This window comes from Amaranthus tricolor, chromosome 8 (assembly GCF_026212465.1).
Source record: "Amaranthus tricolor cultivar Red isolate AtriRed21 chromosome 8, ASM2621246v1, whole genome shotgun sequence".
Classification (NCBI taxonomy): domain Eukaryota; kingdom Viridiplantae; phylum Streptophyta; class Magnoliopsida; order Caryophyllales; family Amaranthaceae; genus Amaranthus; species Amaranthus tricolor.
In genome coordinates, this window is record NC_080054.1 from 25,342,965 (window position 1) to 25,352,718 (window position 9,754).

The window sequence follows — 9,754 nt, forward strand, 5'->3', positions numbered from 1 at the left end:
ACGAATTTCACATTTTATTTTTGTTGGAATTAAATTGAATAAAAATAAACAATTTACAAAATAAGACCAAAAAATGAAAAAACGAAGAAATCAAGGAAATGATTCTTAGTCTTCAATGAAACTTGAGTAAGGAGTAGATCTTTTGTTTTGGCGATTTTCTCTAATTTATTTGAAAACGAGAATTCCTTTTTTTTTTGTTTGCTACAACTACTTGAGCCGGATGAGGAGAAACTTTCACGTTCAGTTTTGAAGGGGGGAGATCAAGGATCCTATCCCAATTTTTCATTTGCTAGGCCTATAGTGAAAAAACCTACCTTTTTACGATTACGAGATTTATTCGAATATGAAATCCAATCCTAAAAATACAGCATCCCGCTTTTTTTTACTACCCAAGGATTTGATACATTTCGAAATAGAGAAATATCAACTAAAGCAAGTGCTAATTGAGAACAATTAGCCGATTTGGATTTGTAAATTATTATAGATTATTCATTTGCAGAATGAAAAGAATTAGGAGAAGAAGGACAAAAATTATTTTGAACTCCTCTGTTGCACGGTGCACCTTCTAACATACGTTTAAAATTTAGTATGTAATATTTTCCCAAAACCGCAGAAACATCATCTTCAAATAGTGAAGTAGTGTGTGATGAATAAACTTCACCATTATCATCCTATTTTCTACTCACCTCGCCTCATTCCTCGCTCTTTCTCCTCTATTTCTAAGCCTTCTCTCTTATCCTTCAAATTATTTCTTCCAAACAATGCTTTTTCATCTTCAAATTCTTTCTCTTCCCTCAAACTCCAGACATTCAAAGTCTCAGATTTTGTTCCTTCTTCTTCTTGGGACAATGAAGAAGAAGAAAAGTTAATTGATGATTCTGGGTGTCTTCAAGATTTGGCTCCTGATAGTCCTGTTTACCAGAAAACCCTTAGATTGGTTGAGTGTTCTATGTTTGCTGCTGTTGCTGGACTAACTTATTTGCTTAGCAATTCTCTTGCTATCGAGGTTAGATTTGAATTGGGTTACTCCTGTTTTTACTGTTATCATTTGCTGCTTTACTTGTTGTTTGTTTATCGTTCAAGTTAGGATTTTGAAAATTCAATTACTTGTTATGGGCGAATTTCAATGTTAGTTATTGTACTCAAATGGTTCGAATTCATTTTCTATCTTTTGGGTAGTTTTTTAGAAAGGGTGTGGTGCACATTAACCTTAACTATTTCACAATGTTGTGCAAAACATCTAATTAGCTGACTAACCCTTTGTTTGGATTGAAAGAATTGGAAGGAAGGGGAAGGGAGGGATACAATTTCCCTTGTTTGAACTATAAATTTGGAGGGGAGGGATTTGAAAGGAAGGGATTAGCACTATTTTGAGATGCTACAATAGTTGATTTGTTAAGCAAACCATAAACTTTATGGGAAAAGTGGCCTAAAAAAATCACCGTCTATCCACAATAAGTCTATGTTTAGATAACTATTTTGGAGAGAAAAGAAATGAAGGAAAGGGGAAGGGAAAGGAAGGGAAGAGGAATGGTAAATCTTCATTGTTTGTTTAGGAGGTTTGTTAGGAGGAAAAGGAAGGGGAATGTGTGTTTTCCCTTCAAATTTTTCATCCATGTTTTCCTTCCAATTCCCTCCTTTTTGTAATACAAACAAAGGATCCTTCATCCCTCCAAATCCCTTTTCTTTCTTTTCCTCATTTACTTCTATCCAAATATAGTGTAAAAGTTTTGTATTGATTTGAACCACGCTATAATAGTGTTAAGAGACTGATGAAAGTAGAAAAGAAGGGAATATTTATATTGTTGCACATGATTTTAGTGTGGATGTAGTCCACGCGAACTTACTCCCATCCAATTAGGGGTGCTATTGAGTTGTGCAACTTGAGCAACAGACAAAACTCGGTCTAATGCTCGACTCTAGTTAGCACAACTTGAGCTTGAACTAGACTTGATACATTTTTAGTGAGTGGAGCTGTTGATTTGCTAAGCTCGTGAGGCACTTGATGACTTTGTGCTGTTGCCATGTTACAATTTTGTGGAATTGATATTTTTTTAGAACAAAACTATTAAGTTAATTCCTGCAGAAGGTGAAATAGAAAATGGTGCATAAAAATTAATTACCATATCGGAAATAAGCTGGGGGGGCTCTATTGCAGAATGTTTAAGAAAGCTAATTGAACGCGACTCAACTTGTCGTGTCGAGTTGAGTTGGAGATTTCTTATCTCTATTAGAAATGTTGGCTTGATACTAGACTTTAACAAGTCAAATTGAGAATTTCTCAAGTTGTGACTCGTGATTGACCTTCTCGATATGCACCCTTATACTAGAAAGTTACTTTGTGCACGTGATTGAGTTTGTGTCAATTTGAGAATTTCTCAAGTCGTGATTGACTTTCCCCATATGTGCTTTGTAATATGAAGCATGTTTAACATATGAAAAACACATTCGTTCATTTGAAAACAACTAATATGCAAATGTTGCACTCCATGGTGTGCTACATAATGACTAATACCTAACTAAATAAAAATCGTTTAAAGAAAATTCTTGCATTTGTTTTTCCCATATAGTTAAGCTCTATAATTAACTACGTAGAAGACCATGGGCGTGTTATACTTCAGAAATGATGAGGAGATATCTAGTCAAGAAGGGTGCGTCCAGGTAGGAATATTTGAAGTGTAAATTGATATATAGAACAAAAAAACGTTAGTTGCTTTGAATTTTGTCAACAACAGACTTGAATAGTCGGGTGTGTATGTAATCCATTGGTCCTTAGAACATTCTTTTGTCAAATAAAACCGTACTTCCTATGTCCCTTCATTGGCTCTTCCTTTTTTCTTTTGTTTGGGGTGTGAATGTGGCGCTGCATGTTGCCGTAGAACAATCTGAATGTTTAAAGTGAATTAGGTAACATGGTGTGGCAGCTCACTGCTGCAATCTTTGTTATGTAAAGTGACCTCTTTGGCAATGTTTAAAAGGATTGCTCTTCTTAATGTGTGTACAAGCTTGTCTACGATGTATGATACTTTTCTACGTGGATCTTAGTTTGTTGTTGGTTTGTGCAGAATTATTTTGGATGTTTTTTTGCATTACCAATAGTAATCACATCAATGCGTTGGGGTTTTAATGCTGGGCGAAAGACGATGGTATAATCCCATTTTTGCTTAGTGTATCTTCTATTTGCCTGATTATTTTTTCATTTGTGATATTGATTGCGGTCTTTAATCTGTTAGGTAGCAACAGCGATGCTATTGCTTGTGCTGTCCGGACCTGTAAAAGCATTAACCTATGTGGTAAGATCATATATATGTTTTACTATTGGATATTGCACTCTCTTGCTTTTTTGTACTTTGATATGCAGATTTGGAAATAAGCATCCGTATTTTTTTAAACTTGCCAAGGCATGGATCTTGGGCTCTTTTTATGTTTGAACATTAAATGTGTCACTATATTATGTTAACTTTCGATCTAGAGTAAGGAAGCAGAATTCTAATGAGGAAACTTTTGGATTAGGCAGGCTACAAGCCCCCAACTTTTAGGAGAGGCCTTGTGTCGAATGCTCCCACTAGCTTTTTTTTGAATTTCTATTGTGTTCATCATAGTGTAAAATCAAGGCCGCATCGCATCGGCCGCGTTGTGAAGGTTTTCAAAATAAACTATTGGATATTGCACCTTCTTGCGTATAATACAGGACTTATATTATGTTAGCAAATAAGATTGAATTCTAAATTTCTATGTACGTTAAGATGATTATAGATATGATTAAAATGAACTAGTGACTAAATATCACAAATAAATGACAAAGATCAATATGCTAAAAGCCTAAATCAGTAAATTATCTACCAGCATGCATAATTCACAATAGGAAACCCAATATTAAATCAAACATGGCATATTCAATCACCCAACAAATGAATGCCTCCTGAATTGCTAATTAAACATGTTGTACTAGCACATCCTGAAAACGATGCTATATTAGAGTTCAAACAACGTGTTTCAAACTCCAATATCACCAAGATCGAGTGTATGAAGTCTTGTGATGAACAAATTACCCTTTCAATGAAAACGATGTTTGTAAGAGAAAATAATGCAATAAAAATGACACAATGATTTACGAGGTTCACCCAATTTTGGCTACTTCCTCGGAGGTGTGTAGTATCTAACTTATATTATCACAAAGGAGCTCAAAGAACTCTCAAATTGAAGAATTACAATAGAGAAGAGATATAGGCTATGTGTTTAGGCTTAGGGTATATTTTGGATATGTTACAATGCATATGAGATCTCTATTTATAGAGGTTTGTACATTAATGAGTATTACATAATTAAAGCTAAGGATTAATGCACAATAAACAACTTCAAGGAACATGAAGAGTCAAAAACCGAATCCAATGCTCGATCGAGGCAATGCTTCATAACTTGGATGCCTCGTACAAGAATCTTCTCTCATTAACTATCATTCATCATGCCATAATTCTTATGTTTAAATTACTCCTTAATTCCTCCATAACTTCATGAATTAATTCTAGCTTTTAAACACCATCATCAATCACATATTAAGTTACATACTTAACTCACCCATTAATCCATTTATGGGATTCCCTTTCTATGTATTCACTAATGCATAGAATTAATTTGGTGAATTCAAGTCACTATTTAATACTAACACATCCAATAAACATCAACTTCCATACTTTTGGAGTTTTTGGAATGGTTATATAATCACTAGCACTCTATAGGATGAGACCCTCAACTCTCATACTTTTGAGTCTAATTGCAAAGGATTTAACTTAGTGATTTGTAATCCAAGTTAGTTAATTTGCCTAGCTATTATTGAGTCAATTGTACACTACTAGCGTCAATTTAGTACCATAATCTACTTGGTAGACATAATATAAGATTTAAAACTAATAAAACATTGAACATGAACTTAATTTTAGAAATTAAAAAGAAACTAGTAAACCCAAGTCAAGAACCATAAAGAATAATCACAAAAGCATAATTCAAACATAGACTACTAGAGAATAATAATAAATAGCAAGAAAATTATAAAGAAAAATAGATAATACCTCTATTAATGAAATTGTGGAAATCTTGATAGGAAAATAAATTCTTGAATTAGAGAATGCTGGTGTTACACTAGTTTATTGTGGAACTTTTAGTTTACTTTGACCCATATAGATGGGTGGTATTCAGACCAACCATCCCAGTGTTAGGTAAATTGATGAATCATTTCTTTTTTAACAAGTTACTCCTAATAGCTTGTTCAAAACCAGCTGGTCAAACTAGTTGACAAAATTTATTGGTCAAATCAACCTTTTCAATCCAATAACAGCTATCAGCTATCAACCAATTGCCAAACACCCTATACAACTTCACAAAGTATTTATAAAAACTACCCTCTACTAACACATAACCACATTAAAATAATTTAAAGAAAATAGAATAAAACAGTGGACTCAGAACGTGCAGTAACCGCCTGGTGACAGTCGTTGATGACAATGAGTCCTTGGGCTTCTGGAAAATCTGGAACATTGTAACCAACGAGCCATCACTTGTCCAGTTTGCTTAAGGCTGCTTCTGAATGTGGCAGCGAGTCTTTGGCAGCATCCAGGGGCCCACGGCAGGTTAAGATTCCTGTTGCTCTTCTCTTCTGCGCTTCTTTCAACAAGTGTATAAGTAGAACCACTACTCGTTGTCGTTGGGGCTGCTCTCCACCCATGCAAGCACTTAAATTACAACATAGAAAGATTCGATCCACCCACTTAACATAAAAAACACTCAAGCCACTCAAATTATCTCCAATCAGTGCAAATACACACAAACTCTAAAAATTGACTCAAATTAGTAAACCCTATGAAACACACTCGAATTACACCTAATGTCTTCATATATGCAACTCAAATTACCACTATAAGTGCATATGAAATGCCCTTGTCATAAATGCTCAAGATACTGTAGCCTCCTAAACGCTTCTTGATTGTGGGCTTCAAATTCTGCAATAAACAAATTAATCTGCAAGAGCTCTTCTAGCATGTATTTTTATCTTTCCTTGTTGACCAATATCCTATGATAAGTTTATTTAGATTGATTGCACAAACAGCTGAATTCAGGATCAAAGATGTTGTAAGATTATAAAGTATGACTTCACCTATTGAAGCTTGACATTAAATAAAATCGTGATTTTCATGTAATACTTCTTTAAAGACTGGTCAAATATCATAATATATGCATTACCCGAGACCCGGGTCTCATTAGTGTGTGGGATGCTGCAATAGCTCTACTACTATCCATAGATGAACAATCCCACTGTTAACAACATTTCCTCTCAAAACCATCACTGGATAGGGCAACAACCCTCATAATAGAAAGGAGGAATTTGGAAACAAGGGATTCAACTGAGCTGGAGAAATATCTGTAAAAATTGCTACATTGACTTAGCTGGCATCCAGAGGGCTGGGGCAAGGGCAACCAACATTTTGTCTACTTGATAAGAGAAGTTTAAAGTTGCACAAACTTATCTTGTTTGCTTCCATATCCTCTTGACCATGGAAATAATTATGTTTTCATTTTTGCAGTTAATGCACGGATTACTTGGATTCACCATGGGCTCTTTGTGGAGGTAAGCTATGTCCTTTTGAGTTACAGTTGCATATGCTCTCTCGTGATGGATAAATTATCGGTCAGTTGCTTTATTTTCTACATGTCCTATTCTTGCACCAGCTACGTATCTGTTCTAATATCTCTGATTGGTCAATATATTTTTTGATTTCATTTTTTAAAAAATAATTTCATGTCTGCAAATCTGATTGGTAATAAGCTCAATCAAAGCAAGGAGGCTGGATTGAACAAACTAGAAGAAAGAAAAAAAAATTGTATTGATACATACATTCGTTTATTGGTGTATATTATTTGATTGTTCTTCCTCGCTGAAATTAGCTGAATTCTAGCTTCAAATCAAGGTCTTTTTTGTCCTTCAAAAACCAACCTGCACTTATTCTTGGTTATAATATAAGATTACCTCTTAAAGGTCTTTTTTATTTTTTCACTTTTTCAATTTTGGGTTTTAATGTGAAGAAATCTAAACATTGAAACCAATAAACACTTGAAGGTTGCGTTCTTCATCCATTTCTTTGTTATGCTTGCTTGTCATTTCTTTCCTCATTGTTTCTTGTGAATCGGCTCAACTTTAAGTTTCATCTTTAAATGCTAGATGTTCAAACAACATGTGCAACCTGACTTTCACCTAAACTATTACAAATGCTTTTGGCGTTATTTATGCTGTTTCATGAAATGAATGGGTATTTCCTAGCATAAAATCTTGTTGAGCAATTTGAATGCAATCCCTATTATGATGGGTATTTCCTAGCATAAGAACTCAAAATTTTCCGATGCTTAGGTTGCAAGTGAGATGGAGTTTCTCGATCTTCGTGTGCACATTGGTACAATTCTTTTCCACCTTTACTAATACTTTGGACAAGTTAAGTTTTGGTGCTTTCAGTTGCATAATGAGAATTATACTTCTTTTTGTTTGAAACGTAGGTGCGAGCGATAGGAGCTTTGGGATATGTTATAACTTCGTCATTCTTGATACAAGAAAACATCCTAGCTTTGGTAACTAATTGACTCTTTGGTGTCCATACCTTCTTTGTTTCCGTTACTACTTAAGATTGCACCTAGAGGTGTTCATTCGGGTCATCGGGTTGATTTCGAATTTTAAATGTTTTGGGTCGGTTTGAAATCGGGTATTGTGTTCATGTTGTATTTTACATAATTATAACTCATTTTTGAAGTCGGGTTCGCTCACAAGGTCGGATAAATTTCGGATCGTCGGGTTTGTTTTGAACACCTCAAATTGCACCTAATGTTATAAACCTTATATTGCAGATCACCATCAATGTACATGCTACCCTCACTATGATATTCAACTCATTAGGATTCAATACAGTTCCATCGATGAACATTATATACACTATTTTCGGAACACTGGTAAGTCTGCCGAATCTATTCAAACATCATATAATCATAATATCAAGTTGTACTTTACTTGGCCATTGAACTTGCACCATCTTTTTCTGGCAGCTCTTGCTTAACTGTTGCTTCTTTGTGTTTCTTCTACACATCTTATATGCCTTATTCTTGACGAGACTTGGGATGAAGGCATCATTGGCACTTCCAAAATGGCTAATGAACGCTCTGTAGTATCTTGCGCCTGTTTTATTGTATTATACTTGAAATTGTTCGGTCACTCTTGCAAAAAACCGAGGATTAAACTTTGCAACCATGTGTATCTTGTGTTGCTCCTATGTACATGATGAAAAGGATTTTATTCTTGGGTAGAGATGAAATGATTTCCCTTGTGATATTAGTTTAGTCAGTGAAACATAATTCGCTAGTTAGTTCGCCTTTTGGATTCGTCATACGCTCGAAATGGTTCAATAGCCTATAACCGACATAATTCGCCTTTTGGATTCGCGATTCGCAAGGCGATTAGCGAATCATGTATACTATCTTTAGTTCTGATTCTTATAGATTGGTTTTATCTGTTGTTGGAAAGTGTTTGTCTCTATTTTAGCATTGTTCACTCTCTTGTTCAAAAGAAAAATAAGTTTTGCTCCAGTAGTTACGTGTTCTCTTTATCTCTTTAAATTTGCTCTAATTGTGTTTGGAACTTATATTTAAATTGATGTTCCGATATATTTGGAGCGTGATTCATGCCATTACTTTAGATTAATTGGGCTGGGATTATTGACGTAAATAGAAGAATAAAGAAATCTATGAAATAATGACTTGATTTGTTATTATTAAAGCTGGATATTAGTGTCATGTCATGCCTTCTTTTAAAAAATTCAACTTTTACACATCTAAATCTTATACTCTCTCCTATTCATTGATTTATTCTTTATTTGCTCAATTCATTGATTATGTCTTATTTCTATTTTTGTTATTTGTTTTACCCTTTTATCCTTACTACAACAACACAATATAAATATCAATGTCCTTTATGAAAAAAAAAAATTTCATTCATTTTTAAGTGGTTTTCCACCCCTCCTTGATTTTGATGCAAAACTCAATTATTTATTTATCTATGAATAGGAGGGAGTATACAATTTATTTTGTGTCTCTAGGAAGCAAAGAAAAAATCTACTTTTTTATATTTGTCGGTAACTTTATACTAATATATGTTTTTAATTGAATGTAATATTTTACTATTTTACACTGTTTTATGTGAATTTTAATCTATGTTTTATGTCAATAATTTATAAGAAATTATATAGTTAAAGGGAATTTTATTAGATTCGTTCAAAAATATTTTTTTTAAACATCAATCTTTTATAATTTATAAATATATTCAATTAAAAATTTTAATGATTAATGTATGTAAAGAGTTGTATAATAATCGAATATTACATTTAAATGAAACAAAAAATGTGCTTTCTCTTAAAGAGCTCACTTTTTGTTTTTATATTATTGTGATGAAAGTTTTAAAAAATTATGTTATTATTATTCAAAATAAAAATATTGTAAAATTAAAGAATAGGACTATGATATGTTTAAAACAATACGATTGGATGAGAGGGACTAATAAGTAGACCAAAATTGGTCAAAACTTAGGATCATAATTATTAGGAGTTCTACACAAAAATATAGTAGAACTAGTCTCTAGTCTAGTCCTACTAATTTGCGTTACCTAATTCACGGACGACACGAACGGCTAAGAATTAAAATTATAGAAATACTTGCGTCAATTTTT

At 33.5% G+C, this 9,754-nt stretch overlaps 1 protein-coding gene across 1 annotated transcript; it reads left to right on the forward strand.

The window, feature by feature from the left end:
• The first annotated feature begins 525 nt into the window (after nucleotides 1-525).
• On the forward strand, nucleotides 526-8,619 carry LOC130821052 (uncharacterized). The gene is made up of 8 exons (XM_057686654.1): nucleotides 526-1,006; nucleotides 3,066-3,146; nucleotides 3,234-3,293; nucleotides 6,579-6,622; nucleotides 7,400-7,442; nucleotides 7,543-7,614; nucleotides 7,888-7,989; nucleotides 8,083-8,619. The coding sequence occupies exons 1-8, from the start codon at nucleotides 647-649 to the stop codon at nucleotides 8,200-8,202; spliced, it is 882 nt and encodes a 293-aa protein (XP_057542637.1). The 5' UTR covers nucleotides 526-646; the 3' UTR covers nucleotides 8,203-8,619.
• The last annotated feature ends 1,135 nt before the right edge of the window (nucleotides 8,620-9,754 follow it).